This window comes from Zosterops lateralis (genome assembly GCF_965231275.1).
Source record: "Zosterops lateralis genome assembly, chromosome: 1".
Taxonomy (NCBI): domain Eukaryota; kingdom Metazoa; phylum Chordata; class Aves; order Passeriformes; family Zosteropidae; genus Zosterops; species Zosterops lateralis.
This window is the reverse complement of record NC_139762.1, coordinates 109,666,731-109,694,264: the sequence shown is the minus strand read 5'-3', so window position 1 is coordinate 109,694,264 and position 27,534 is coordinate 109,666,731. Positions and strand designations below refer to the sequence as shown.

At 37.7% G+C, this 27,534-nt stretch overlaps 1 protein-coding gene across 1 annotated transcript in view; it reads right to left on the bottom strand.

The window, feature by feature from the left end:
- Positions 1-27,534, bottom strand: part of ASXL3 (ASXL transcriptional regulator 3) — a gene marked incomplete at both ends in the record, with an annotated part of 120,639 nt that overhangs the window by 73,677 nt on the left and 19,428 nt on the right. The window contains one exon of the mRNA XM_083878472.1: positions 21,760-21,842. Coding sequence (XP_083734598.1) covers positions 21,760-21,842 — 83 coding nt within the window. The remainder of the gene's footprint in view (positions 1-21,759; positions 21,843-27,534) is intronic.

The following is a 27,534-nucleotide window of genomic DNA, read 5'->3' as shown; positions in this document are numbered from 1 at the left end:
CAGCCAGGCTTTTTCCCTTTTATTTTTTTAACTATTTTCTGTCACAAGAAAACCTTTATTTATAAAAGTTCCAGAACCTGTGTAACACTTAAGTGTTCCTGAATAGAATTTTATAGAGCTACTCTTATGAATTTCCCCCCAAAATATTTGTAATGTATCTGAAAACAAGATGCTCTCAGTATAGCAGGTAAATTTGAGAAGAGAAAATAAAAAGCACACAAACCCTGCGTACCAATGGCACATCGTATACTACAGATTGAAAGATATTAACAATTTTCTTGAAATTCAAATACCCCTAGCCATTAGTTTTGCTGATTAACCTTTGCCGGCCATGCCTCTGAGTAATCAGTCTCCTTGAATACTTTGAATGTTCCATAAAGTATGTTTGAAACACCATGACACCTCTTTAAATGATATTCACATATGGCAAAAAGCATTCCTCAACCAGAAAGGAAATGAGAATACAAGTTTTATAGAGAAATGTTTACACTTCTCTGTGCTCCCTAACACCTGGGAAAACCCCAGGTTTTTCTTCTCTGTGAAGAAAAGTCTCAAAGAAAGGATATATGTAAATGCACCTCTGCACTTTGAAACCTTACCATTTCATTAGATGTAGTACAAATAATACAAGAAAAAAAGCAATGCTAACAAAAACGGGCACTTTGAACATGCTGTCGGAAGACACAGGCAAATATTAAAGAGTACCTCTTGAAATCATCATGAAAGAAAAGTGTTTCAGAAAGAAAATCATCCCAAAAGAACAAGAAATCAGCATGTGTCAGAGAGAGTCATGACAGACAAGGTGCCCCCTGGACTGAAAACACCCTCTTCATTCAACATAGCTCAAAAGAAACTATTTGGGGTTTTTTGTGTAACCAATTATAATACTGATTAAATAACACAGTTCTCTCTGACAGCTACTTCCTATTCAAGAATGTACTTTTTTGTCCTCTTCTCTTTTAATAGAATATTTCCTTTTAGGAGTTTTAACTGATTTCATTAAAATGCAATAGTAATTTTTCATTCTCTACTCCAATATCAATAATCACCATGAAGGACAAAACTATAAATAAAGGAAAAAATGAATTCCTACCACATTAAAGGAATTCTGGAGTAGAGGTTAAAAAATGGCTTTCTTAAAGAAACCATGGTTTTTATATATACGATGTCTTATTTTAGTATCAAATTTCACAGACCCTTGTGGGCTTTAAATACATATGTTTAGAAAAATGAAGTAATGACTGTGCTACAGTCAAAAATGTACTAAACCCAAGAAAAACATTGCTACAAAATGTGCAATGTATAAAATGAAAAAAAACCACCCCGCCCTTCCAAATATTCTTGGCTTCAAGGTGGGTGAAGCTTACTCCTCAAGGAAAAAAAAATTGTTGAGGTGGAAAGTAAAGTGACTATGCTGAACAAGACATAGTCAATAATCACTGAATGCCTTTTGGCCTCTAAAACTTAATCACTCTACACAAGGGACCTGTATGAAATTATCCCAAGTTCTCTTGTTTAATTTGGCTTTTTAATTGGCCAGTCTCCACAACTTTCCCTGTAGTGTTTTAAGAATATCTTATGTGTGCTTGTATGTGTTATTGATATACAACCGGTTAGTCAAATGCAAAATAAAAAATACATGCCAACCCACCCCACCCACCCCTCCTCTCCCCCAAAAAAAGTTACAGCTATTTTTAAGAACATTCAACTCCACCAAGTTTCATTACCTCATATTATTTACACTGGTAGGAACTTCCAGAAGTTATCTAGTCCAACCTTCTGCTCAAAGCAGGGCCACTTGGATTTCAGCCTTGTCCACTCAAGTTTTGTGCAATCTCCAAGAATGGAGACCTCACAGCCTCCCTGGACAACCTTCCTCCCATGGTTAACTGCTCTAACTGGGAAAGCATTTTTCCTAGTATCAAATCAGAATGTTTCACGTTCCAATTTGTGTCTGCTGCCTCTCATTCTTTGCTTTTCATGCTATCACTATACAATCTCCAAGAAAAGCCAGGCTCTGTCTTCCCTACACACTCCCGATAGTTAGCAGTGGAGTGCCATGGGATGCCCCTGAGCCTTCTCTTCTGCTGTGTGAACAAACCCAGCTCTCAGCCTCTCCTCATTCACCATATGCTCCAGCCTCCAGCCATCTTGGTGAACCTTCACTGGACTCTGAGGTACCAATTTCTTTCCTGGAACAGTGGGCCCAAAACTGGATATGGTTCTCCAAGCGTGGTTTCCAAAGTGCTGAACAGACGGGAAGGATCTGTTCACTTGGCCTGCTGGCCACAGTCCTGCTAACACAGCCCAACATGGGCTTGCCCTTCTTTGCTGCAATGGCACAATGATAGACTAATAGCTACCTTGTTAACCACCAGGACTCTCCCAGGTAATTTTCTGCAAAGCTGATTCCTGCCCTGTTAGCCCTCAGCCTATACCACCACAGATTACTGTGTTCCAGATGAAAAAGTTTGCTTTTGCCTGTGCTGAATTTCACAAGGCTCCTGTTAGCACAGTTTTCTGCTGTCTAGATCCCTATGAACAACAGCCCAGTCTTCAGTGTACCTACTGCTGAATGTGCACTCTGTCCCATATTCTAGGTGTTTAACAGCAACAATACCAGTGACAGCCTCAGTATCAATGTGTGAGCACAACACCACTTAGTAACCAGTCACCAACTGGAGTTACCATCTTTGATCAAAACACTTTGGGGCCTGAAGTCAAAGCAAATTTCCATCTACCTTACTGTCCACTTATTGAGTCCCTATGTCATTGATTTGCTGTGAAGATACTAAGGGAAATGATGCCAAACATCTTGCTGAAGCCAAGGTAAAAGATAACCACTTGTGCTGTCATCTCATGCACAGAACCAGTCATCTGAACATAGGTGGTGAAGAGGCTGGTCAGGTATGATTTGCCTCTTCTCACTCATACTATTTTTCTGCCACACTTGTTAGGTTTTTTGTGCATTACAGAGAGCCATTCCCATTCACCAAGGAAGATGAAACAGCCTTCCTGGACCCTTTTGCCCATAGTTTGACTGAGGCAGTCACCAACCTTCATGCATTCAACCAGACCTTCCTTGTTCACATGTAACAAGTCCAGGAAGCACACCACCTGCATCAAGAAATTGTCTTTTAGGAACATCCTGGCTTGCTTGCATCCCCCACAGCTACAGTGGTCTGCAGTTATTGCAAGGTGCTTAGCAGTTACTTTAAGGCCTCATCAACCTCTTGGCCAGATGGTCAGTAGCAGATGTTTACCCCAGCACTACTCATGTTGTTTTGCCTCAGGCTCAGTACTCATTCCAGGGCAAAGCAACTGTGCAGTCCCACCCCTCCTTTGCATACACTGCCCCTCTTTGTCAGCCTGCATCCCTCCATCTATGCACAGTAGCATCCTATGGTGTGCATTATCCCCCCATGTGTTCGTAACCCTAAGGTGCTCTGAAAGTGTGACTGCATAAAGAAAGTACATTTCCCCAATTACGTTTTTCCCCAGACACTTCCATGATGTTCTGCATGCCTTTACTTCTCTTTAAATTCCAGCAACCTTCACATTAAGTAGCTGCTTCAAAGCTCTCCAAAAAAGAAGACTGAGATTGTTAGCAAAGATGCCTTTGCTACACTCCATCTTATGAATCCTGTCCCTATTCAGTAGGCCTTATTTCTCAAAGGGGGTGCTAGGGCTTTGCCTGTGACACCAGTCATGCAACCAGAGCTGGACTTGATGGATGTGTCCTCTGCCACCTGAGCATTTCCACCTCACAGGCAGGATTGACAAAAACACCACCTGAGCATTTGTGCTCTTCACCCTTGCCACCAGAGCTGTGCAGCCACTTTAAACATACTTGGGCTCATCCCAATAGTATCATGGAAACAACATGGATGAACACCAAGGGGTGAAGTCTATGAAGTCTGAGATCCTCAGAGATGTCCATCTGCAACATCTGTGATTCAAGTACCCAACAAGAAATAAACCTCCAGCTGTAGCAAGTACACCAGCTTGGAAGACGCGTCTTGATATGATCTCAGATAACTGTCACCCTCTTTTTCCTCTTCATGTACACAACATGGCTGAGCCTCAGCTGGCTCTGATTGTTCCCTCTGACAATCCAATTGACTTCCTTCCAGTGCACTATACCTATCCTTCTCTGCAGGCAGAGAAGCTTTCTTCTGTTGCCAGAAGCCATAAGTTTCCACGTTCTCAATCTTACGAGTCTCTATCCACAGTGAGCTTATGACTACTACATAGGTAGTCCACAACCAGCAAGTAGCCAACAAAAGGTGTCTGTCAGAACTGACAGAGTGAAATGCCTCCACAGGCTGGCCCTGACACGCTGCAGTGTACCACCAAAGTTCCCAGAAACAGGAGCTCCCAGGAGATTTTCCCCAAAGCTTCCTCAAGAAGACTGGAAACTGCTGCAACTGCTCCTCCTCTGATTAGCTGCCTCTGCTGGAGATCTGCAACAAAGTGACAAAATATACTGCAAAAGAACAACAGGACTTCAGAACTGCACCACCCACAGAGGAAGCCCATGCAGCATCTGACAGTGGCTTCATTAACTCTGTTGCACAATAAAGAAGGGGAAAAAAAGGAAGAACAAAGTATTGCCAGAAAACCACTGTGAGCCAGGCCTAGTTCAGAGGACTGAGTAGGATTCCTACTTTATCACGGTATACCAGAACCATAATCCTGATGCAAGTCACAGCTTCCAGCCACACTCCTCCCCTGACTGATTAGAAGAATTTCCAGCCTTTCTTATCATCCACAGCAGGGACTTCTGTTACCACAGCTATAATGGTTACAAGACACCACCCTGCAGTTATGCCAGCAATAGTGCAATCCTGTACTTTTCTGTAAGGCCACACAGCAGCTTCTGCTTTCACCAACAAAGGTTTAGACCAGGACTAATACTGGACTCACGTCACTTTCTATCAGCTCCGCTACTCAAAATAGCAGCTTGAGTGGCTTCCCTCTAAGGCAGACCACATGTTCCTGCCTCCATGACATAGTCTCCCTCCCTTTTTTCTTTATTTAAAACTTGATTATTTCCCCAAACAGCCATATGAATGCTTGTGCCAGCATCAAGGGAGGTGGGCAGCCCAGAACAGGAAAAGCAGCTTGGAGAGAACAGGATTATTCTTTCGGCTACAATATTGGTTTACAGTAACTGGAGAAGGACGGCCTCAGACTGACACAACTGGTTCCCATTTCAGACTCCTCAGAGCAAGGCCTGTATTTCACCTTTTGTCAGCTAAGGCACCGCGCTCCCTGCAGCCGCTCCCGACCCTACGTGCCAGATGCAGCTGGCTCGCCTCAGCCGTAACCCCTTGGGCTGCTGCATCTGGCGCCGGAGGACGCAGAGGAGGGGAGAGGCGGGGGTACCACCCTGCTGAGGGAGAGCAGAATTACCAAGCTTGATGGAGCCCCACACGCCCACACTTCCTCTGCTGGAGCCTTTTGTTGTGTTCCTGGCTCTCTCACGTGGATTTCAATGCAAGTTGCTGCCGCTAAAGCCAATTGCAACTAAATTTACAAAACTTGAAGATGGGCATATGAACATACATCTCCTTATTTCTTCCCCCAGTAATGAAAACAAAACACAAAAGGCAAAGGACAGCATGCTGTTAAGACCTATCAGAATTAAATTCTAAAAGGCATGTGATGTATGTCAGTGAAAACTCTTAAATTATGGCAAGATTTAACCACTTAAGGAAATAATAAAAGAGCACTGCCAAGCAAAGTACTATATAAATAACTTTATTAAGTACCACACAGTTTAAAACTCTTCTTTATATTTTACGAGAATTATGGATTTATTTTTCTGTATCAGAAATCTTTAAATCTTTAATATTACTGAATTTTGAGCTACTAGGCTGCAATATGACATTATTTTATTAAACAATATTTCTTTTTGATATAAACAACAGCATGAAAGTAAATTGCTATGCTGAACTTTAACTGATTCCTTTTTTCTTTTTTACCATCAAAGATCCTACCCAGTTATTACAATTAAACTGACTCAGTAACTTTAGCTTTTCTTAAAAACTGACACATGCCAACACGCTGGCCTGCCAGAGTTTACTATGCCATTTGAGCCACACCACCCACCCGCCTAAGTAATCAGTCCAAATCAGTAAGAGAGTTCTTAATGCTTGTTCCACTTTATTTGGAATTTTTTACCTGGAAATAATGTATCTATTCATTGAATGGCAATGCTGAAACCAAAGTTGAGTTATTTTAATACAGAGATTTTACCACTTTTACTTGATGGAAAATAATTTCAAGGGTCTTGGTTACCACATGCAAGCTCTTTCTGTCAGTTAAAATTTTTAACCTTGCTGCAAAATGCATTCAGCTACAGATTCCTTAACCACAGTGAACTTGCTTGGACATCATTCCTTTTCATTATTTTTCTCTTATTTTCTGTCTGCTTTTCTTCAGTTCTTTCCCTTATCTTTCTTTTCCTTCTCAATCTTCTATTTTTATTCCTTACTTTTTTCTCTCTCCCACTGTACATTTTTCTTTCCCTTTTTAATCTCTCTCTTCTTTCCCTTTTATCTTGTCTCCTTCCTCTCTTCTTCTATGCTCTGTTCATTCTTTTTTGCTTGCTTTCTTGCATTGTTTTCTCTTTTTTCTTGTATTTATTTTCTATAATTTTCTTTCTTCCATTTGTCCCTCTTTTCTCCTTGCTTTCTTATTTTTTCTTTTCTCAGTTTTAGTTTTCTTATTTTTCACTTCTCTCTTCATTATCTTCTTTACTTTTTTCCTTCTATCTTTATTCCTCTAATTTCTCTTCTCTTCACCTTATTTGTTCCTCTCTTTCTCCCTTGCTTTTCTTTCTTCCTGTGGTGGGTTTGCCTTGGCCAGCAGCCAAATGCTCATCCAGCCTTTCCCCCCCTCCCCAACAGGAAACAGGGAGAAGAGAGGATGAAAAACCTGCGGGTTGAGATAAAGACATGGAGATTGCTCACAACTTACAGTAAGAGACAAAACAGAGTCAACTTGATGAAAATACACTTATTGCCAATTAAAAAATATTTGGGTAGAGAGAAAGGCAGGCCAAAAAATTTTAAAAAACAGCTTTCCCCTTTCTCTTTGATCTCAGGATCAACCTTTCTCTTTCATTCCCCATTCTTCTACCTTTCCCACACTGAGTTGCACACTCAGTCTACAACTGCTCCTCTCTGCTACTTCTTCCTCCTCACCGTTTTTGTCTGCTCCAGCCTGGATGCTCTGTGGGCAACTCCTCCTTCAGGAAACAGCCAAATGTCAGTGTCGTGTTCTCCTCTGGCTGCAGTGCAGATACCTGCCCTGGTGTGGCTCTCCACAGCCTGCAAGAGATCCTCTGCTCTGGTGCACAGAGTCCCTCCTTCCTTCCTTCTTCTCTGGCCTTGGTGTTCACACCACTGTTCCACTCTCTGTTTTTTACCCTCCTCTTCTGCCTGAGTGCTGGTTTTGCCTTTTCTTAAATGTTACTCCAGAGGCACCACTGTCCCAGCCTCAAGGCTATGTCCAGCCCCGCAGCCTGAGCATTGTCATGAACACCTCTTCATTCTGTGTTTTCATCTTCGTTTATTTCCCTTTCCTCTCTCCTTTATCTTCTGACTTTCCCATCTTCTGTCTTTGCTTCCTATCTCTTCTTCTCTCTTCTTTATTCTTCTCTCAGTGTCTTCTCTCTTTCTCTCCTGCCCTCCCCACCTTCATCCTATAACTTCCTGTTCTGATAAAAGAATCATATTTCTTTTAAAGCAGAAATATAAAAGAATACTAAACCTTTTTTATGAAGCAAGAACAGTTGAAATCCCTACATTTAATTTTAGTTTTGTCCATTTCTATTCAAAACCAAAGGAGTTTCTTTTCTCCTTCTCTCCAGTTTTCAATTAGGACATAACTTCTAACTGAAGGAATTCAGAATTTTGAAACTGAATGTCAAATTCTGGCACAATTATGCAGAAGCCACATGCTTATTTTTAACATCCAAAACATTGCAACCAATCCAAAAAGAGAAAGCTAGAACATAAAAGAACAATCTATTTCTACACCTTCAATTCACGTTCAATCAAAAAAGAATAAATTCTAAAGTCTGTCATATCATGTGAGAGAATAAATGAATAAAAAGAATCATTTCTTTCCTTAAAGAAGATTTTTCTCATTATTCTTGTACTTGAAGAGTCAATCAGAACTTAAGAATGTTTTACTCAACCACCAAAACAGGCAGAAAAATGAAACATACAAAGAATAAGGAAGCTGGGAGTAATCATGAATATAATTAGATCTGAAGCAAATTATTGTTTTCTAGTAATACTTATGCCTAGAAAAATAGTTGTATAAGAAAGACCATACTTTCACCCTAAACATTAAAATAAATGTAACATCTACAACTTTGCTGACTAATACATGCCAATAATGTGCATGAAATATTTTTGTTAAGAGCCCTTGCTTGTAAGAAAAGCCTGAAAGTAAACACAGAATGGGCAATCACAGTACACCCTGTACCATTACAAAAATAGCAATGTATGATTCATTATATTGTGTCAAATTAAAATATTTGTGTTGATGTGAAATGTTTAAGTTATACTTGTAGTACATAAGGGAGTTTAACTTGGCAAAACAGCATAGTAAACTTTTTTCCTTCCCTCAAAGGACCAAGCAGATACTTTTATTTTTGTGTTTTAACTTACTCCAGCTGTTGTAAATTAGTCTATTAGTAGATCTCCTTATTCTTCTTTGACTTAAGACAGCTCCTTAAGTCTGGAACTAGGAAACTTAAGTTTCTATTTAACTTATAAATAGAAGTCAATCTAATTTCCAAATGTCACATACAATGTTATTGAATTATAACAAAAGAAACTATCAAATATTTTGTGAAACTACAGCACTGGTAACAAAAATAAAAATTTTAGACCAGTCACTTTTGCTAGCCACATCATTCCACCTGAAAGGAAGCTTGCTGAACTCCTTATAAAGTCCCTTTGAATGAAGGAGCTGAGCCACACATGCCAAAGAAACTTAAAATAATGTGGATCACAAGAAAAAAATTCGGTTATAGCACAAAACTGCTTTCTGTTTTTAATAAAAATTGAATGAGAAGTAGAATATTAAATTAATTAACAGTACCAATTGTCATTAATTGTCCCCTTTGTACCCAAGCTACAACTGGATTATAGCTTGGATACAAATAATCCTGTAGCAACACTATTTTAGATAGTTCAGCATGTCATTTGACTGAATGATATTTTGAAGGAATAGTTTACATTTACATTTATATCACTTACTACTACAAACAGAGAAAGATCAGTGATTGGACTGGGTTTAGTCATGCTGGCTTTGGATGAAGGGGACAGTTAGGAGTACAAATATACATTGCCAAATTTTCAGTGGTCAAGGAAAGATTCCCTGATAGAAAACATGGAGTCTTTAACAAAATAAAGTAACAAATAAAAGCAAACCAACAATTTCTTGTTTGTCATATGTTCTTTAATGTATTTTCTCAAAAACCTCCTTCCTGTCACTTATGGATTATAGTTGTTTGGTGTTTTTTTTCTTTGTGACAACTGTAGAGGACATGTTCTTTTTTACACAATGATTTCATGTCTGATAATGCTTACCTAAAGTATTTAACAGTCTAGAAAACAAAAACTCCAGGTGTATTGGTAACAAAAAAAAAACCAAACAAACAAACAAACAAACAAACAAAAAAACAAACACAACAACAAAAAAAGAAGGAATAGCAAGTATTAGGGGCCATTTGCAAGAGAGACTATTTGTCTGGATCCCACACTTGTTTCATTTTATTTGCTAATTAAATATAAAAGCATGCCGGTGAATCTCTGAATGTCAGAATCTCCATGGATTCTGACAGCAAATAACTGTATCTTAAGCAAGCTTATTGAAACATTAATGATGTAGCAGTAGCTATGGATGCTGCAAGATCCTAAATAGGGTGACTCAGCTATGTGCCCCTGTTTTTCTCTTGCTGCAAGGTAGTACTTACTGAAAAGAGCTACTAGAACCCATTTTCCTTTCCTCATATTACAAATACAATGAAAACCAAAGGAAATGAGGGAAAAATCAATTTGTCCTCTTTTAGCTATTGAGGGCAAACAGCAAAACAATCCTTGAGGAACATTTGAGCTCTTTCCCATACTCAGCTCCTGGAATAACTGAGCAAAGGATGTATCTGATTATAATTTTTTTATTTACAATCTATATGCATATAAGGGCACGTGTACATGTGCAGTGGTGAATTTGAGTCTGTAGGTGTTATTTACACACTCAAGCCTATAAACACAATTTCATACATCCAGTTTTTAAGTTCTTTTATTTATACTTTCTTTTGAGGTATACATTTTTGTTCCCCAGTTCTCTTTTTAATACTCTAAATATCTGTCAGCCACACAATGACTGGTTCTAGCATACAGCTGTCATAAAACAGATTCGGTGACAAATGTAGTGTTCATTGGGATTACAAATAGAAGACAGCTTTCTAAACTGCTGAAAGAAAAATCAGATCGTGAATAACACATTTCTACTTCACATGACAGTACGTAAGCAAGCAAAATATGTTCAGGTACTTTTCAAATTCTGTTTTGAAATTACAAGGATGCATGCAATTTAATTTCACAGTAATTAAGACTACCTATGAGACTAGAATAAAATGGAATTGCTATCAGCTAGTCTTACAAAAAAAAGAATTCCTGTATGTAAAAAATTTTCTGGATAGTTATACCTGATCTTTTTCATTGTCCTCAGACACTGAAATTCTGAGGCTTTTTGGGGGGCTTGATTCTATAAAAATGTACTACAAAATTTTAAATTAAATGTGCCAGTGCATAGACATCAATCTCCCTAAAAGAGAACTAGTGTATTTCTCAGCTCATGCAATATGAACAGCAAAAAAACAACCAAACAAAAAGCCCACGAAAAACCAACCAAACAAAAACCTCAGATTTTTCTGTGGTTTTTTCCCCCTACAGCTAAGGAATGGTTTAATTACAGGTAGACTGAAACATATACACCCATATCTTTATAGAAACATAAAGACGTCCACAGTAAACTGTTCCAGAGAAATAAATTATTACTAGAAAATTATGCTTTCATAGAAAGCCTGACAATGTTTTCTTCTTTCACATTCAAGTAAAACAGATTTAATTCAGTCTGCCAGAAATGGCTATGCTTCTGCTCTGTGAAAAATATGCTAATGATGAAAATAAGGACTTGACAATTTACTGAATACTAAGCGGAAAATCTGTAATGAATTGCCTGTGTTGTAGTGTTCAGTTTAGTCTCTTTTTTTTCCCCTCAGTTGCTATGGAATACTAGAAATAGCATAAAGAAGATTATACTATTTTGTGGGATGTTGTGCATGTCCCTTAAGACAGAATGCTTAGAAATAAAGACAAAAGTCAGCTGTGGGATAAATGAAATTCAAACAGTAATAAATAAAAGGCTTAAACACTAACTTTTCAATGCAAAAGGGAAATACAGAGAACAAAACAAATGCCAAAAAAATTCAAGCCCGACAAATAAATCTCAATCAGCAACTAGCAAGTTGAAACCTAGAGTAATTCATTTTACACCTGCAAGGAAAAACAGCTTCTTAGGTTACTTGTATGGTGCAACAAAAGCTCATAAATCCATTAAATGCAGGCATGTCTTCAAGTTCTCAGCCAGACTTCAATTTTCACTGCAGGTTTTAAGCCTCCATGAGATTAAACTCTTCTCCTAAGCATGTTTTACCAGAGTGTACATTCAAAAGGCGACTCTTTCTAGCTAAATTGTCTGTATCCTTCTGTGTTTGAGATTTTTATATATATGGCTGGTCCTGATAGCTTGTGTGTTGAACTGCATTTGTCCAAATACTACTTGAAGTAAATCCAGTAGATTAGTCTTGCCTTTTCCAAGCACAAGAGAGCTGAGCAAGGTTATTGACTACTCAGCAAGATTCTTACATTCTGCCCACAACCAGCAGCAGTTATATCTATTAGTTATATGAATAGAACTGATATTAAGCTCTCTTCATTCTGAATTTTATTTCAAAACCACTGATTTATTACCTCTATACTTTAGTGTTAATATGTGCTAGATCTTCATTTCAGGAAGGAATGGATGGAAAGAAAAACACATTCTGTCAACTTTCAGTTTCCCTAGAATATTTTTGAAAATTTTCTGTTGACAAAAACAGACAATTATTATTGGAAAGCTCTTCTACGTTCTTGCTTCTCTTAAAGTGATGCTGGGAAAACATCACTTTAAGAAGTAAAATCCAAGAACACGTTTAATCTACCCACCTTTCACACAGTCATACAACTGCAGCCAGGCTTTGGAAAAAAACCAAAAGAAAACAGTCTGTAGACAGGAAAACTGCATCTCTTCAGTTTTTTTTTTTTTTTGTTTTTTTTTTTTTTTTTTTTTTTTTTTTTTTAATGCTTAATGCACTACATTATAGGAAACATACTACACACACAAAACAAAATAACCACCAAACCAAACAAAACCCATCCCAAACAAATAAACCAACCCTAAAACTTTCACTGCTGGGAGGACGGATTGAAGATATAGTGAAACTTTCCTGATGTAACTTCTGATTGTTTTGAATGTATTTAGGTCTCTTGAATATCTTTATCTAATTTTTCTTTTTGAAAAAGAGACACTATTTTTAATGCAGAATTACTCTTCAAAGTACCAAAACATTAAAGAAAAAATCTGTAGCATACAGTGCAGTTACACTGTCTAGGAGAAATATGCGAAGACAGATAGGACACAATATACTCTTCAGGTAACAGCAATTTATAATGTATAAGGTTTCTCTTTTCAGCAGCCTTAACTACATTGTTGCTTTTCAGTCTCTTTCCATAGTAGTCTACACTGAGAGACACAAGATACGAAAAAGTCAACACAAATTCTTACATTAAACATAAAAATATATAGACAAAGGAATCACAACACTGTGAAAAGTAACAATGGAATTGTTGAAAAATTTATATTGTCTAGTCACAGCTGGTGTCCACCTCGCACTTCAAAATAAAACAATCTTCAACAGGAAGTGATGTCATGACTGCACAAAACTAGTAAATCTTTTAAGATCTGCACTGCTATACATTATTTGTTACATTTAAGTTGCTGGATCTCCACTTGTGTTAAAAAAAGGAGTATCTTTAACATTAAATTAGTGGAGGTCTTAATTTCAGAATATTAGGCTGTGATACGGAGGAAGGACTTGGGTGCACTTAAACATAAAAAAATTTTGGCAATATAGACCTTTAGAACTTGAAATGTTTATCACATCACAAAATTTAACTATCACAATTTTACCCATTAGAGGTAAAAAATTAGAAACTTTAAAGTTTTTCACATATCCTCTGAATTACTATAAACTTGATTACTTAAAAATTGTGTAGATCACTTTCCCTTATCAGGAAAGCATCAACCAAATAAGAAAAACCTTCATACAGTGCTTTATACCACAGATTAGGCTTGTGTGGAAAGAGGAGAAACCTAAATAGCACAAGTAAAACAAAAATAGTTTAATAGCACCTAGGAGACAAGTGTGTCCCACAGACTGGATTCCTGTTTTCCCAATCTTTGCAGATACATTCTGCAGAACTGCTAATAGATGGAAAGTAAAGAGGTTTATGGCAGATCTTCAAAAAATATTAGAAAAAAATCAAGCAGGACTATTTCCTATAATTTACATGAAAGAAGGAAAGCTGGTTACCATGTATGTTTTAACATCCAAATACACTGAATTCCTGAACACTGAATGGGCAAAAATGCATATGGAAAAGTAACAGCAATACACTAATCTTAGAGAGAAGAGAATCAACTGTTCTAAAATCTCAGTTGACCTAATAATGCAAGAACAAACTTAAACATGACAATAAATCAAGTACAAAAGAGGAAACCATATGAACTTCTCTAAACCATCAGTTGAAGGTCCCAGACATGGCAAAAAAAAAAAAAAAAAAAAAAAAAAAAAAAAAAAAAAAAAGGAATTTTTTTATTTTCTCAAAATTTTGGTCCTGGAACCAAACTAATGAAGAATACTTGATTGGCCCAAGTCAGAACATGAAATAAATACTTTTACAAGGTATTGTAAAAGTTTACAATATAACACTTGAGAAAATTTCAGGCACACAGAATGGAGTTTGAGTCCACAAAGGAAGGGAAAAAGGATGAAGGGAAAAAGGAAGGGAAAAAGGTGACCTTGTATAAGAAAGCATAAAAATTCATCTTGCAGAAACTCACGGGACACAGGGCTACATGTAGATGGGAACTGGTAGATACTGCACAAGCAACACCAATTTAATGGACAGGACATTGGGAATGAAGGAGACAAGGACCAAGTTATATCCTCAGCTCTACATTTAGCTTTGATAAATATTACTTTACTTCTGTCTCCACTCTCTTTTCAATATGCTCAATTAATACTCTTATCAGTAAGAACAGTACCCTCCAAAGTATTCTGTGTCATACTCAAAAGCTACTTACAATTTAAGCTATGCCATTTATCATCTAAAACTCAAAATTAAATTCACATCTTAATTATAAAGATAATTTTATAAGAACCACTGACATGCAGACTGATTTTATTGGACTGTTTATTAAAGTCCCTAGACGGAGACTCCACTGTCCTGTGAAAGAAATAAGACCAGCGTTTAAACAAATAAAACACTCTAGATAATTCTTAAAAAACTAAAATACGAAGAAAATATTAGGATAATGGTGGCTTAGGCAAAAAAACCCCACCAAAAAACATTCCAGGTAGCTAAATGTCTTATATTGAAATATAGGGGTCTCTTATAGATATAAACAATGGAAGACTAACCATGACTAAAAAAATTCTTAATCTTTGCAAATCAGTTTGGGAAACCATTTGGGGTTTTATTACTTTACATCTGTTTCACATCTCACTCTAAACCAGTTTTCCAAATCAATACAAAGGTGGGATTACTGCTGTCCATATATAGGCACGTTTTATACAGTAGGGTAATCACACTGCAGCAATATGCAATCAAGAATTCACAACCCTGATCTCAGGCTTGAGTTAATGCCTTAGCTGTTCTAGGGCTACGTCACTACCAAAAACTGAAATAATTATTACAGAGGTGACAGAGGTGTGATTATGCAAGTTACAGTTCCAATGCTGGAATGCAATACAGAAAACCCACCGGTTTTTACCAGGTTAAACTGCACTACACATAACAATGCTGGGAATTGTCTAGGCAAGAAGGAGCAAGCCTGAGATTTTCAGCTGGCAAATTGCTGCTATCAGAACTGCCTACCAAATTAGGTGGTCTGTTGTTATACTGGAGAGAACAGCATTTCAAAGACATGTCTGAAGTGAATTTATGCAGAAAGACAGGTTGTACTGAAACTTTGTTTCTTTCACTGCTCTACAGCCAAAAGCCACATCTGTAGAAGCATGAAAATCAACCTAATAATGCCAGGCAAAAGAATCTGAATAGCTTTCTCCCTCTCTTTCCATCATGGCTTCCTTTCAGTCCATTGAAGGGAATAACTACCTTCAGACAAAACAATACACTCCCTTCAGCTGAAGAGGCTCCCAAATAAATTCTATCAGACATATGCAACCACAGAAGCCTCCTAACTGTCTGTGCTCTTCCGCCGGCAACCACAGCCTTAAGACAAAAACTGTGGTTCTTTCAATTAAATTTTTAAGTGCTTTTGGTAATTGCAGGGCATTTGGTTTCTTTCTTTTTTAAGTGAAAGATAAAAACTGTGACTTAATAATTACGAATTACAGCAACATCTTGGAAAGACTTTACAGAGAAAGAAAGGAAAAATTCTCTGTCTATATGCACACAATGAAACAAAGAACCTGAAAATGATAAACAACAGAAGACAGTTGCCAGCTCATTTAGCCTATTTACAGAAACAGCAGCATTCAGAAGGGATTTTTTTTTAAGTCAATAGCTCTAAGGATGAAGTATGCAAAGGCTTAAAGAGACACTGTCAAAAAGATCAAAGGATTTACAAGTGACGGTAATATTTTCAGGAGTCCCCTCTAACTTCAAAGCTAAAGACAGACCCTGCACGGATCATGTGTTTTATTCCATTGATGACTCCACTCTGTAGTTCAAAGTGGGTTTAATTCTAGCTAACCCACTAGTTTCATATTTTTACACAAAGACTGTAAATCTAGTAAGAGTGTCTTTGAGATTTATTAGGGTCATACTTTGTGCTGCTTTCCTAGGCTCAGAAGACTTAATATGTTATGATATCATTCATGATAAATATTATCAACACTGTGGAGTGCAGAAGAAACAGCTCTATTGCCAGTGCCAGTGGCAAGCATCTCTTCTTAGTCTTCTGAAAGACTACTGTCACAACAATAAATCAATAGATAGCTTAGTCTTGCAAAGAAAAACGAAAAATATGCAGAAGGAAAAACAGAGGAAGAGGAGGAGATACAACTGATGGTATGATTCCTATAGCTGAAATTAGGATCAACAAAAAAATCAAGAGAAAGAAGTTCAAGATTCCTACTGGAAAATGGAAAACAGAGTGAGACAAAGCAACTTTAATAAAACTCTTCTATGAGTTACCTGAATAGAATAATGTCATGGTCAAGTTAGTTGATCATACAGCCGAATAACAAAACTATTACGAAATTATCCCATTCCAACATTCACAGCCCTCAGTCTAATGGAGGAGGAAAGAAAATAGCTCGCATAGCTGTGGGCTAAAGTTGTACTCCAAGAAATTAAGCAGCTTGTCCCATTTTGAAAGTTTATTGGCTTTAAACTTGTACTGAGAATCTTTGGCTTTCATCTTATCCAGACAAGTCAATTTCCCAGCCTCACCATGCAAAGGAGAAAGGGGCACTACAGAAAGCCAAGACATAATCTAAGGTTATTAGCATCAAACATTTATCAGACTTTGGCTGGATATCCTCCCCTAGGACTCAAACAATGTGTACGGCGCAAGAACTGAAAATTATTCTAGAAAAATTCACAGAGAAACATGGATCAAGGGATATACTAGTTCATTTCCCTAGTTCAAGGCAGGATCAACCAAATCTATGTAATTCCTGACAGACACATCAATCACTACTGGGTTGTGATGAGACCTACCAACCTTTCACATCTCTTCCAGGACTCATGACAGGAATTAATGATTCCTGTTAAAAAAACACCAAACTTCATAGTTCCTAATTGGCATCTTCTCTTTCTACAATTTAAAGGCCTTATTTCTTGTTCTGTCCGTAACAGACACACAGGATTAAGTTATTCCTTCACTCTTTTCCTATCTTTTGTGTAGCTGAAGATTTACTATGACTACACTTTCTCTTCTCTTCCTTAATCCAAACAAGCCATTCATACCAGCTTCTGTCTGTTTTTTATCTCCCTGATAATTTTAAGTGGTCTTCAATTGCTCCTATTCCTCACAAAGGTGCAGTGGTCCAAACAGAGCAGGATAGCTTACTTCTGGTGGCTCTACAGGCAATTTCGAGGTAATGACAAAAAAAGGACAAAACCAAGAGAAAAGAAAGGCAGGGACACAAAAGCACCTGGCAAGTTTCTGGGATTGTACGGGGTTGACTTGAACCCATGGGGAAGAAGCATCTAAAACACTGAGCATTCATGAAAGGATGATTACACATTTTTAGGAAAACAAGGCAGAACACAAAAAGAAGAAAAAGGGCTTCAGGAAATTAAACTTCAGCAAACTCACCCACACAACATGCACAAAGAAATTTCACACCAGCAGAAAGGAAACTGGCTTGCTCTTCCAAGAAGGGGTTGGCACTGAGTACTTATACTCAAAGCACAGGAGTTCTAATGTCTAATCAGAAACATGTCTATGATTAGACAGCTGCTAAAACCAACACCAGGAACAAACATGGAAAAATTGATTAGATGATAATTAAATAAATTAGGTATTCTCACATCAGTTAAATGTGTTGAAATTCACCATAGGTAATTAAAGCTGACTGGATCAGCCTCAGAATTATCAATAGTAATTTTTGAGAATTTGTAGAGGATATCAGTGATTCCAAAAGAATGGAAAACACTCAGTGATTAGTTTAAAAAAATTTTTTAAAAGACAGGTCCAAAGAAGTAGAGAGCAGCAACTGAATTTCAATTCTCCCAAAATATGGAATAAAAATTATTTAGAAGTATTTAGCAAATAAGAAGTTGAGTAATATATAGGCCTGTCAATATAGCAGCAGGCCCTATAGCTAGAGAAGCAGCAGTAGGTATCATATAGCCCAACTTACCAAGTTTTTGGTCGCTGTTTCCCATGGACTTCCATAAGCTAAAAGAAACATAATACTACAAACAAAAACAAGTTCTACTAAGCTTGACACTAAAGCTTGGAAAAGCTGCATGCATGCTGGATGACAAGAATACATTATTAAAGCAATTTTACTGAATTTGGGAACCAGTCTGCAGAAAACCTAAATACAATTCAGTTAGGGAAATTTTAGTGCTGAACAAGGATGAGTAACAAATGAAATGCAAGATGGAGAACAACTAACAAGGCAGCAGCACAGGGGAAAAGGAGCACTGAGGCGAGAGTGGATCGTACTCTGACTTGTAGTCTGTGTCACACTAGCAAAATCAGCAAAAGTTCATTCTAGAGTGTATAGAAAACAGGTGGTGAGCCTAGAAATTTACAGCAGGACAGGGAAATGTTTTCATGACAGAAAACCCAGAGCACTGAGCTCTGAAGTGAGCCCCTGTCTGTTTTCCTTGTAAAGAGATTTCAGTGTCCAGACATGAATGTTAAGTATATACTTCTCCCCCCCCACCACCACCCACAGAAGAAAGCCATACATTTTCTATATCCCTGAAAGGTTTTGTCTTCAAAGTTTTTATTCCTTCTAGGTAGCAGAAAAACTGCCTGCTTGTTGACCATTTTAAGATCAACCAGCATAACAGGAAAGATACTTAAGAAACAAAAAAATGTTGTTTCTTCCCCAAGATGGTAGGAGCATAACCTTTCACAGGGTACATAAGTAGAGTTTTTTGGTTTATTTTCTAACATATATCTGCTTTGTAAATTTGGAATTTAATCCTTTTGTATTTAATTATATGAGTAATACAAAAATAAATGTGCAATTTGATGTCTTTATGGCAAAAAAAGAAAAAGAGGCTGAATAGTCTGACAGTGTTTTTTTAAAGATTACACATAATGACAATGGGATGGCTGAAAATTATACATTATTCTTTCAGATTTACTATCACAGCAAAAAGCTTTAGATTAATTAATGCTACAATAGATATGAAAAATTACTAAGACAATTGACCTCATTCATCTATAAATGGAAAACTAGAGAGGAGAGTTTTTTAAGAACTTAATGTAGAATTGCCAAGGTCCTGCTGACAATGATAATCAGTATAAAGGAATAAGTAAAGTGTATTAGAGTAGTAACATATTCCTGGCAAAAGTTCAGACTTGGAAGAATACACAAATCAATACAGAATAAAATATGCTAGTGCCATTCTGCTGCTTATGGCCAGGTGACTGCACATCATAAATTTATATCCCTTGCTCATCTTAGCTGGCTGCAGCAGAGAGATCAGGAAAGACCATGTTTAGTAACAGCACAGGCATCAGCTGGCGGGAAGGTACTGAAAGAAATTGCAGAGCTGGATGAAGTGAACAGGAGACTCTAAATTCAAGTACTGGGAAAACCAAATTTTATTTACATGCTGAGGCCCAATCGACAAATCAGTGTATGAAGTCAAGCCCCTTATTGGCTCCTATTATGAGTTAAGCACGCAGGTAGCTCTGAAATTTTGTCCCTAATCGATATTAAAATGCAGCAGAAACACAACTTTTACATGGAATTAGAAGTTAAATGAAAATCCAAATACTTAGAATCAATACAGAATCAACATTTTCTCATTTTACAATATCAGAATTTAGAATGTTTAGGCTAAGGAGTTCAGGATGAAAATGCTTCAAGTACAATGAACATTGAATTTTATCCTTCTCAGTTTTCTAGAACTCATGACCACATACAGCATCCTGCAGTCTACTACACTGTCACATATACTTGCACGCACCATGAATAAAAAACAGAACAAATCTGAATTTCTTTCCTATTTCTCTGCCATTCTCAGTTTCCTAGTAACTGAAGAAATTAAAGATCATCTAGTCTGGAACCTCTTTAAAGGAATCTTTCTCTCCCTATTCATTCTGCAGTAATTAAAAAGGGCTTTGATTTTTTCTACATTTAAAACATAAAACATTGTCATCACTCCTTTCCATAAGTTCTCCGCTCAAAATTTTTTTCATGCACTGATCATGAAAACAAGAATTTTTAGAATTAAAAAGCAATGCTATTAGCAGGCATTAGAGCCCCTCCTATGCAATTGTCTCATATCACTAGACATAAGAAGAAAGCAATTCATTCATTGCTGTAAGAAACAGTATCTTAATAGAACGGATTTTCAAAACTGCGTTTTCTTGCATTTTTGTTGCTGTTGTATGCAAATCACTGCAGTGCACCATGTCTGGACATTCATTTTCAAAAGTTTTCATCCCCTTGATCCCTTGGAATTATTGCCAAATATACTCAAAGCAATTTCTCAACAGGAACTAAAGCACTTTAAATCTGTAGAAGGTGGCAAATTCAATTTCACTTTCCATACCATCTCTTCTGCAATTTTATCAAAATATAGCTATTATGAGCATGTTATGAGGCTGCCAACACAGAAGTGCATGGTTATGCTGTGCAAACAATCATACAGATTGTGTTCTGTTCTGTTTCCTACAAACAACGGTGAATTCAGTCCCATGATTACTTCTGGTTCACTTTTACATGGACTTTGAAGTTCTCTTGTTCTGAAGCTTAGGTTCCACACTGGAAGAACATAATTAAAAGAAAAAGCACATCTCCCTGCGCTTTGAGACAGCAACAAATATTAATTTATTAAACCAGAAAATTTTACTATAATATTCGAAGAAGAGGCAATGGCATCTTCTAGGAAACCCCCACCAGCCAACCAGTTTTTCCTTATTTTCACTTCCTGCCCAAGTTTCCACTTGAAGGTCACTGGAGGACGTAGCAAGTAGACAGTCACCTTCGAGAATGAAATGCTGCACGTCCACCTGAACCAGGCAGCAATGGAAGACAACTGATTGATTTCCACAGTCACTGGATAGCACATGTATCCTCTAAAAGGGTAATTATTATCATTTGACTCTACACCCAAAGTATGCTGTTATCAAGCGAGATGAGCTGCAGTATCAGTTACTGTATCCATGCTCTGCAGACACAGACTAGCTCCTAGCGTCCAAACCTCTCTCTCCTTCCACTGCCAGTCCTTTATCGGCACAATCCCTGTTACCACAGGCAACACCAGAAAGTCCTAACAGTGATTTAAATGCCAGACCATAAACTCAAGTGAGAAGTGCACCAAGCTTCACCCTGCACTTCCTCCATGCACGCAGTGGCAGAGGTAACCCAGCTGAGAAGCTTCAGTCCTTAAGCAAAAATGAGATGGAGCACTGGGCTGTCTGAGCAAATGACACTGTCTTCCTAAAGACAGGCCACTGGACTGGAGCTGGCCCACAGACTCTTTTGGTAAGATACAAAGTTCAGACAGTTCCCAACCCTTTTAAAAGCCTTGAACTAACAATCAAAACCCATCAACTGTATTTCCCACTTTGACACTGGAAATCAATTAAGTCACCACTTGAAGTTTTGTAAAGATTACACACCATTGCTAGATCGTTTTCAGAGATAGCAGGAATATAGAACATATAAACACTGACCTTGTTTCTTTTAACCCTTCTTTCTGAATGACTTCCAGTATTTGTTTTGCGGTCATTGGCGAGTTGGGATACTTTTCCAGTGCCTAAAAAGAAATAATAAATGTAAGTGACAAGACACAGCTGTCCTGTGAATCTGAAAGGTAATGTGATCCTGCAGTTTTTATGCAGTCGTTTGTAAAAGGCAGGGAACAATAGTGTTGAGACTGGAGTCCTGTCTGTTGGAAGGCCAGATACAACCCAGGAAACTGCAGCAAGAAAAAGATTTACTTGCTGCTTTTGTACATCATCTGTCTGGGAAAACTTTTACCAGGTTACAAACAAAAGAGTTGGAATACACAACTGGTTTTAAGACACAGCAACGGATTTTCTTCCAGGCATGAGGGGAAATACATAAAACACAAGAGCCAAAGGGGAAAAAACAAAACAAAACAAAACAAAACAAACAAACAAACAAACAAAACAAAAAAAAAAAAACAAAAACAAAAAAAAAAAACCAAGAAAACAACACTAGCACTTTCTTTGATTTTTATTACTTTAGAACTCTTTGAGGTCATTTGACTATTTTACACTTAGCTTGCCACAATCTCAGAAAAAATTTGGCTAAAACCTTCCATTTGTAGACCAGGAGCTACTGTAAGAATTGACACAGTGGGGTTTCAATTTTAAAATGTCTTTTTATTCTAAAAACAATGAAAAATGAAGTAGTCAGAACAGTCACAGCACACAGGATGCTACATGACAGAGTGCAGTATATTTTTCCAGTTCAGCTCAGTTTTCCACTCCTTTGCCTTTTCCAATTGAGCCCAAAGTAACTCAGTCCCCTTTACATATAGAACCATCTAGTAAGAATTCTTCTGATTTTCCACTACCTTTTTGTCCCCATCAGTTTTATGCTGTTAAACAAACAGCCACTCTTTTGCTCATGTAAAATACCAGACTGATAGCCCTGGAAAATGAAACCCTTCAATCAGCAGCAAAAGGTGCGGCACAGGCGACAGCAATCGAGTTTCCCAGAGCATCTTGCCAACATACCTCAGCCAGAACCTGCATTTCTACCCTCTGTAACTATGAAATCAGTTTGATCTACTTTAAATAATCCTGAGCTTCTCTGTAGTAGTTAACAAATAATGGAAATTGTGAAAGCAGCTACTACTATGTGGATACCTGCCCACGAGGAACTAGAAACACCATCACATCATATCACACAAGTCAAACTGTGAAGAATGCTGGCCAGGGCTGTAAGTCAGCAGCTCACCTAAAGCCAAAGACTGCCTACTCACTACAGCTTGACCAGCTCAGCCTTTTCTGCCATTTTACTGTTCCGATTTCCTGCCTGTTCTCTTTCACAGCCAAAACGCAGTTTACCAAATCCTTCGATTCTTTGTTACAGATGAGCTTTGTATCCTTTATCTTTCAGTTCCACAAAGGGAAAGGTATAGGTGAAAGTTACACTAGAAAGGTCAGGGAGCTGAACTGAGCTTATCTCCTGTACATCAATAGGCAAGATTCAAAAGGGACCCATCAGGAAAGAAAAACCAAAAGGTGATTTCAAAGGAGAAAGAAGAGAAGGTTGGAAAGAGTAAAAGTACAGCAATGAGTAAAGACAAGAAACTGCACAGGGCTGGGAAAAGGGCCATTGCACACAAGGGAAGAGAAATGATATGATGTATTAGTGACAGAACAACAATGACACATTGGAGAAATGACAGTGCATATAAAGATTAAGACTAGGATGAGAAAAGATTAATGGTGTGAAGAGACAAAAATGGAAACTTTAACCTTCAGAAAGAAGACAAAGTAAAATGAGAATACACCAAAATAAAGAGAAAAGAGAACCAAACTGGGAACATTTCAGAGGGCAAACTGGAAAGGACAGGAGAGGATACTACACTGTACTGGACACGGCTATGAAGGAAACTGTGTGCACTTGAAAGCGGGGTTACTCACTGTGGAGGATTCCCTGTTTCTCTTCCTGAGTACAGTCCCCTCAGCACACCTGGGCAGCTCCTCCCTGCAATTGAGAAAATTTGGGTAGCCCTGTCCCCTTCTCTACAACATCACATCCTACTCTATATAAAGTCAGTAAAAGTGCCAAGTATTACCATGAGAGTGCAATAATGAGAAAGAAACAATAAAGCTATGCAAACATCAGAAGTCACCCTGTCCTGGACAATGGGAGAAGGAAGAGCAATTTGTGCTGAGGAAGCTGCACTGAACTGTTTGTGGAAGCAATGGCCAGACATACAGATACAGAAGATCATCTTCACCAAACAACAATGAAACCAACAAGTAGGATGCATAACACCATTACAGACAGTTTAATGAAACCCACAGGGCAGATTTCAAATGCCACAGTATGAAGTGAACAAATTCAGGGTATAATGACAAATTGAAATGCAGACTGTAAGACAAGCTGAAAGTATTGGAGTAAATAATTGCCCATTGTGGGGATTTGCTTTACACTGGACAGGTAGTGTGGGCTGCCGTTCATACACCCCACAATTTTAGTTCTGTTCATCTAACCCTTTAAACCCTATTAATTAAAGAACTGTTCATACTCTAACTGAAAAGCATAAATTCTCCAATTTAAACACTGCTTAAGTTGAAAATCCTGTTATTATGTAAATTATTAAGTTTTCTTTATAGTAACAAAGATTAATTAGCAGAGAACCTTAGTAACGTTGGGGTTTTTCTGCCCCTCCAACCATGCTGTTCATCCTCATCATTGCTCCTCCCTCGAGTTTTAGCCTAATCATTTATCACAATAAGAAAATAAAAATAATTACTTGTAAAAACCTTTCAATGATAATATAATTTTCTTCCCTCAGTTCTGCAAAACAGCATCAAAGTATTATTAAAGATTCTGTGAGCTAATGAATATATTGAACTGTTAATTACACTAGTATCCCTTGCCTCTGTATCTCACCACTAACATTGCTAAAACCCAGCAATTCCTTTTGCATTTCTAAGATATTTTTAAAATAATATTAGAAATTCAAACTGAATAACTAACTGTGCCTTAAGGCAAACAACATACTAAAATGCAGAAGGAATAGTTAAGTCATAGGCTTCTTGGTCAGACGTAGTAATTCACATCAGGGGAGGAAGATCTAATTTGTTTTAAATATCTTTCTTATTCCTCCCACTCCATCCACCAACGCTCGTATCATATATGGGCAGTGACTAATAATGCTGAAATTAAAGCACACCAAAGTACTCTTGTGAAGAACATGACTGTTTCAATATATTTTGTTAAAAAGGACAATGGCAGGAGAATGGTTTGCACCGAGTGCAACCTCTATCACAGAAGATCAGATATTTATTCCTATTATTCCTGCTCTACTTATTCCTGCCATTCAACCATAGCCTTAAAAAGGGACAGCCTCTAAATAACTGGGACAAATAATGTGATACACATCGGGACAATCGGAAAGAGAACAGAAGTAGTCACTGCACAGAACACATTCTTGTTGTTCATTCAGACCCTGGTTAACAGCTCAAGGAGAAGATGGCTCAGATCATACCAAGCACAGTGGAAATCAAACTTCCCAACAAAGATTAGCAGCCTGACAAATTGTAGTATTTGTGTCACCTACAGGTATCAACTCACAACTTCAGAGATATTAAATAATCACACAGATGCCACAAGCACATGTATTCCCAGTTTCATTGGAAAAGTCATGTCAGTTTTATGGGACATGAAGAAATACAAATTCCTTTTCTCACTATGGCATCTATAATCATCTGTGTGTTGACAACTACTCGAAAAAAATCAGTTGTCACACCGAGGAAAAACACTTTCCAGTGAACTCTTAGCAGGACAACTCTAGTGCAGTGTCAAGACTTTCAGCTTTGCATAAGAGAGAAAACCTGAATGCTCAGCTTGCCTACAAAATCAGAAGATGACTTCTCTGTAACTGATGGAATTATTAGTTTAATTTATATACACAGATGCCTGCGACTACCTAATCAGATCTGCTCAGTTATTTGCATTTTAGACACAAGAGAACACTGCAGAGGGACAAAGTGAAGAAAAGCAAACGAGAGAGTTGGCCCTCCTGCTACCCATAAACATTCCTGCAGAAAGCTTTGCCTGCAGCTATCAGTTATCACACTGACAGAAAATAATTCATCTAAACAAGAATCAAGCGTGTTCTGATACTGCATTGCGGTCCAAAAGCAGCGGGCAGATCAGTCCAGTGGGCTTCACTGCCGATTGTGTGGCCAAACAGTCCGAAACCAGCCAGAGCTTCTTCCACTTCTGGATGCTGCTGGCAGGGATCTGAAGGTCAGGTAGCTGACAAAAATAAGGATCATTTTATCTTAATAGCCTGAGCTACTAGTCAGAAACTGAAGCAATTCTCCTTAGAACATTATTTTTAAAAAACTGAGGAGGAGGAGAAAGAGGAACAGTACAATTACTCCCAGCGCTCCTACTCATCAGCTAAAAGACAGTCAGGCTGAACTACACAATGGACAATCTTTACTGCCCAAAGACAGCAGGGTGAATAAAAGAATAAAAAAAACAACCAAACAAACAAGCAAACAAAACCACCAAACAAAACCCCCCGAAAACTTTATTTCTCCTAAGCAGAAAATATAAATTATTTTCTAGCCACCCATTACCAAATTAACGAACTGAAAGCTAGAGTATCAAACAGGGTACAAGAAAAAGCAGCATCTTGGAAAAAATCCAGCATTGTCTTCTACAGCTGCTTATGTGAGGTTAACAGGAGGACTGACTTCTATTGTGGGAAATGCCCCACTCAAATCTTTTGTGTTCATTTTTGATTAACAGCTTCAGTCATTGGGGAATTATCAGCAGCTTGGTAAAAGTTCAAAGCCCTTTGTGTTGAAGAAAGATGGGTATATGGTTTGGAGAGGAGGGGAGGGTACAGAGGGAGGGAAGAAAAGTGCATAGAGATGGATGAAGAGGCAAAAACAGCAAGGAGGGGTACACCATACATGAAAAAGAGGGATGATTATAAGGGTAGGTGCACCATGACCAATTATAACACAAGTTCTCAAATAGGTATTCACAGAACTCTTGCTGATAGTGATCAAGAGAAAGGTAAATAGTGGTTTCCAGCTACTAGAAAATTAAAAGAACTTGAAAAAGGAGTAATAATTCTCCTGGTAGGACTTTTGTCTTTGAGCAGTTGAAATTACAATACGGAAATTATAAGATCTAAGTAAAAGTTGTTACTAAGGTTCCTGTGCATTTCATAAGACATGTCACTCTCAGTATGCTCCATACTATGACTTTGTAATTCACTTGACACTATAGATAAGCAAGAAAAGAAACATCAAACAAGAGAAGGAACAAAGATGTCACATGAATAACAAAGGAACACTTAAAAAATACCACAACATGATCAAATATATTAGGTTTGAGCGTCAGTTTTAGTCCACCCTGTTTTTAGGTTCAGAGGTGATGCTACTGATCAACAGAACTCAGTTTAAAGCACACTCATAAAGTAATTTTCCCCAGCTCTCTTTCGGTGAAAAGCATTTTATTGTTCCTTTAGTGTGAACTATAGGGAACAACAGGCCAAGTATTTCCTGCAAGAGAACTACTTCTATAGAATTCAAAAGTTGGTCTGAAACCATCTAGCTTTGCTAACCTGCCAGATACATAAGGCATTATCATCAAATTCTAAAATACTGAATGAAAGAGCAAGAAAGAAGCGGAATAGTTTCTTTGTTCCTGTCACTGCTTTAAGCAGATCATTTGAGGCTTGTTCTAAGATGTCTAAAATTTTTATTGTTCTTTCC